Source organism: Sinocyclocheilus anshuiensis, unplaced genomic scaffold (genome assembly GCF_001515605.1).
Source record: "Sinocyclocheilus anshuiensis isolate Anshui unplaced genomic scaffold, SAMN03320099.WGS_v1.1 scaffold749, whole genome shotgun sequence".
Lineage (NCBI taxonomy): Eukaryota > Metazoa > Chordata > Actinopteri > Cypriniformes > Cyprinidae > Sinocyclocheilus > Sinocyclocheilus anshuiensis.
The window spans coordinates 345,812-350,031 of NW_015536489.1; the positions used below are offsets into that span (position 1 = coordinate 345,812).

The window sequence follows — 4,220 nt, forward strand, 5'->3', positions numbered from 1 at the left end:
AGGTGTGAATACAGCAATCGCACTCGGGTGCGCACCAAACAACCGTACCGAGACCCAGCTGAAGAGGTGGTCTCGGTCTGCTTCCAAATAACTCTGGTACGGTTGAATGGATGAACCAATGAATAGATGACCTTTAGCACACGTGTGGTTTTGTTTACAGTTTCTGGTTCACTTGCAAAAAGGGCAGTGTGAAGGTGAACTGCACCAAACAAAAAAAAAATCACCATTGTATTTGGTCCGGACCAAAGCAAGTGAACTAGCGGACTTTCCTGGTGTGAATACACTCTAAGTGCAGTGCACTTGCAGAGACCACCCATACACTCTTTTGATTGGCTCTTCTGATTCTTGATGGATTTTTGTCGCATCTAGTGTGGACAGACAAATTGCTTGTCGCTGGAATCTTATTGCATCTCATCTGGTAAGGAAACATTGGAAGGCAACCCCCCCCCATTTCTGGAATACACTATGTGGAGGTGACTGATAACTAAACACACAAATACTAAGCGCATGCAACATGACGTTATTGAACAAAATTAATAATCTGAAATCTGAATCTGAAAAATCACTGAAAATGGAAGTGCCCTTCCCACTGGGCAAACGGAAACTTTAAATATGGCAGCTTTTTCTGGGCACAGGTTTGGCTGGTGAGAAGTGTACCACAATGCAACAATGCAAGTACAGTCTTGAGTAAATGTGTGTATGTTTAGTTACATAGATGAATCTGTTAACATTTGTAAAGTAACTGGTGTCCTTCTGTTGATGTTAAACTGCATAACAGAATATTAAACATTTAAACAAAAGACAATAGAAAATTAAATATACAATACAATAAAAGTAAACAGAGGACCATGAGTGGCATACTACAACACAGGATAACAAACAGACATCTACAATATTTTGCTGGCCTTCAGATTGTGTGTGTGTGTGTATGTGTGAGAGAGAGAGAAAGAGAGTAATGGTGGAAACTGTTTGTTGTGTGCACATGCACTTCAGCAATCCTTTCAAAATAAAAGTAATTGTTCACAGTCAGTCTGTGACAATCATTATTATTAGACTAAAAATATTGCATCTTTATAACTTGAAAAGTAATGCTACAACTTTTGCATGTTAGTAATTTATGTGTTTTTTGAACATGCTTTGCTGAGTTGAAACAACATGCTGTACGGTCATATAAGACACTGAGCAACTGCATAGAAAGTACTTTGGACTTAAGTGGGACGTTCTTGGCAAATATAAGTTGCAAACTCAATCAGACTTTATGCTACTGGTTAGAAGTCAGGCTTTGTGAGTCTGTGACCATTTATTCCTGGAATAGAATAGAATAGAATGATGTTCTTGATCAGTTATTTTGGTTGTCTTAAAAACAACGTTTCCAGTGAACATATCTTTTATTCTGAAACAGTGAGGGAGTTCTAACAGCAGAGTTGTTGATTAGCGGAGGCTCTTACATGCTGGAGTCTGAAACCTGAAACCAAGGGAGGGGAGAGAAATAGAGGAAGAAAGAGAGACGTTCTCTTTTGAGTACAGTACATTTAAAGAGAGAGGGAAAGGGTGCTGAATGTGTAAAGAATGCAAGAGGTTTGGGACAGAGAGAAACTTAGGGGAGTATGCAGAGAGAGAGAGAGAGAGGGAGGGAGAGGGAGAGAGGGAAAATGTGAGTCAGGAGGGAGGGAAGTAAAGAGGAGAGGTGATGTAAAAGCAGTTGAGCTCAGAGAGTAAACAGAGTTTAAGACTGCAGCATGTGTTTATCTGTTCAGCTGAAGAGGCGCACCCAGCGGGCAGGCCACAATCTCTTCTCAAACCACATCTCTGTACCACGCAGTACCCTACTCATCATCTTCCTCCTGTCGGCTCAGGGGACAGCCTGGCCATATGGTAGGTCTGATTTATTTGCTTTCAACAAGAGTCACACTCTTTTGTTGTCTGAGAGTCGGTGTCAACTGAACTGTCCCTTACACACTTTCTCTCTCTCTCTGTCTTTTTTTTTTTTTTTTAATGCTTGAGGTGTAGGAACTGTATAGGTCTTTATTTGTTTCACATTACAGTAATTATTTGTAATGTTTTAGTGATGTTCTTAAAAAAACAAAACACTCCCATCTGAGGTAAAGGAATGTGAGATGTGAAAATGTTTTTGAGAGGGTTAAGAAGCATTCATTTTTAGAAGTGAAATGGCTAAATGTATTGTTTTGCTTTGTATGTGGATTCAAATCTATAAATCTAATAAAACTGAACAGAGTGAGTAAATAACAAATGTGAACTGAAACCATAAACTTCATAATACCCATTCAAGGGATCTTCTTGTCTTAATCTTACAGACCCCGAGATTAGATACATGCTGAGACTGTTTCTAGCATAGATGAAGAGACAGATCACTGACTTTATATTCCCTTGCTCACCACCCTTTGGCAAAGACCAGACAAAGGGGGGAAAAAGTCATTTCCACAGAACTCTTCCCCTTCACATTCACATCCTCAAGTCACATTTTGAAAACAAGTATTAGTTCAATTAAAGGTTATGCCTTACCTCATGTACAGACATCCCAGTGGAGTGTCTTGTTCCATGGCTGCTAAATCATTCCAGCCCGTGGAATATCCAGCCACTATACTAAAGTGCAAAATTTGAACTTACATGCCAATTAATATTGATAGCAAAAGATGCTGCAGTAATGCTGTATTAAAGGGATAGTTCACCCAAAAATGAAAAGTTGATGTTTATCTGCTTACCCCCAGGGCATCAGAGAAGTAGGTGACTTTGTTTCTTCAGTAGAACACAAACGAAGATTTTTAACTCAAACGTTGCAGTCTGTCAGTCATATAATGTAAGTCAGTGGTCGCCAACCCGTCGATCGCGATCGACTGGTAGATCTTTATCACTGTCCCAGTAGATCCCGAAAAAAAACAGTAAAATAAGTACAAAAATGCATTACATTTATGGGGTTATATTAATGTATCACTGAAGGGTACTGTCTTGAGAAAAGTTTCGATGGCAATGGCATTTTCTTCTCCGTATAAAGCGCAACTCTGCTTTGTTTAAAGACGTAACCAAGGAAACGTTATAGTGCGGTCGGTTCATAAGCAATGTTGCCAAGTATTGTGCTACTTACCACTGTTGCCGCGGGTTGTTGTTCATGTCCGCGGGTTGAAGCGACCCCAATAACGTGATAGTTAGTCCCTGGAATGTGAATTTTACTTGAAGATCCCCGCCGAAAAACGTGTATTTTACCCCCGGAATGCGATTTTTACAGGGACCCTCCTCGAAACGCGATTGGACTAGTTTTATTGCGAAAACCTGGCAACCCTGTTCATAGGCGCCGCCTGCTGTCAGAGAGTGCGTCTCATTCAGACCTGCTGTTTTTGTTTCGTGCAGATGTTTTATGTAGCAAATAAATAAATAACACCTAAAAGTCAGACCATTCTGTTTTTGTTTTAAATCCTGAAATTAATCTAAATCAAATCAAATGGACCATTGACACTCTATCTACAATCTCAGTTAGGAGTGTCAATGTTCCACTTTAGAGATAGGTGGCGGTAATGCACTTATAATTCTGCGATCCGCCGTAAAGCAAAAAGACAGTTTAGACATTGCGGTGAAAATCATAGGTAAAAACCGATATAAATACTGTTCAGTTTCTTGCACAGACCGATCGTTTCGTGTCTTTACACATCAATGGTTTTAAATCCTGAAATTAATCTAAATCAAATCAAAAACAACTGCCCGTGCAGATCGTGATTAAAATGCAGTGGTTGCCTCTAATTTCAAAGGGCTAGATATTTTTGCTTAAAGACACTTTGTTTGTTATAAAGCAAATAGCCAATAAATAAATTTGCTTAAAAATCAGTATCAGGATCCAATTTGCTAGTTAAAAAAAAAAAAGAAAGAAAATCTGAATTCTGAATCAGCTATGATCGGCGCATCACTTATTAAAATACAAAGTAAAAGGCCTCAAATTTGAAGTACAATCTGGGATGTTTTTCTATCAATTCTTCAATAGGTAGATGTCTTTCATAAAGGCAGAGGTCAGGAATCTTGGGCCTAAAAAGGTTGGTGACCACTGATGTAAGTGGATGGGAATCACGGCTTTTAGAGTAAAATAACATACACAAACAAAACCAAATTAAACCCTGCAGCTCGTGACGATACATTGACGTGTAAAGACACAAAACGATCGGTCTGTGCAAGAAACTGAACAGTATTTATATCGTTTTTTACCTCTGATTTTC

At 39.1% G+C, this 4,220-nt stretch overlaps 1 protein-coding gene across 1 annotated transcript in view; it reads left to right on the top strand.

Moving 5' to 3' along the window:
• Window positions 1-1,556: 1,556 nt before the first annotated feature.
• pamr1b (peptidase domain containing associated with muscle regeneration 1b) overlaps window positions 1,557-4,220 on the top strand; it is a 71,758-nt gene continuing 69,094 nt past the window's right edge. Inside the window, exon 1 of the mRNA XM_016481535.1 lies at window positions 1,557-1,875. Coding sequence (XP_016337021.1) covers window positions 1,740-1,875 — 136 coding nt within the window. The 5' untranslated portion in view covers window positions 1,557-1,739. The remainder of the gene's footprint in view (window positions 1,876-4,220) is intronic.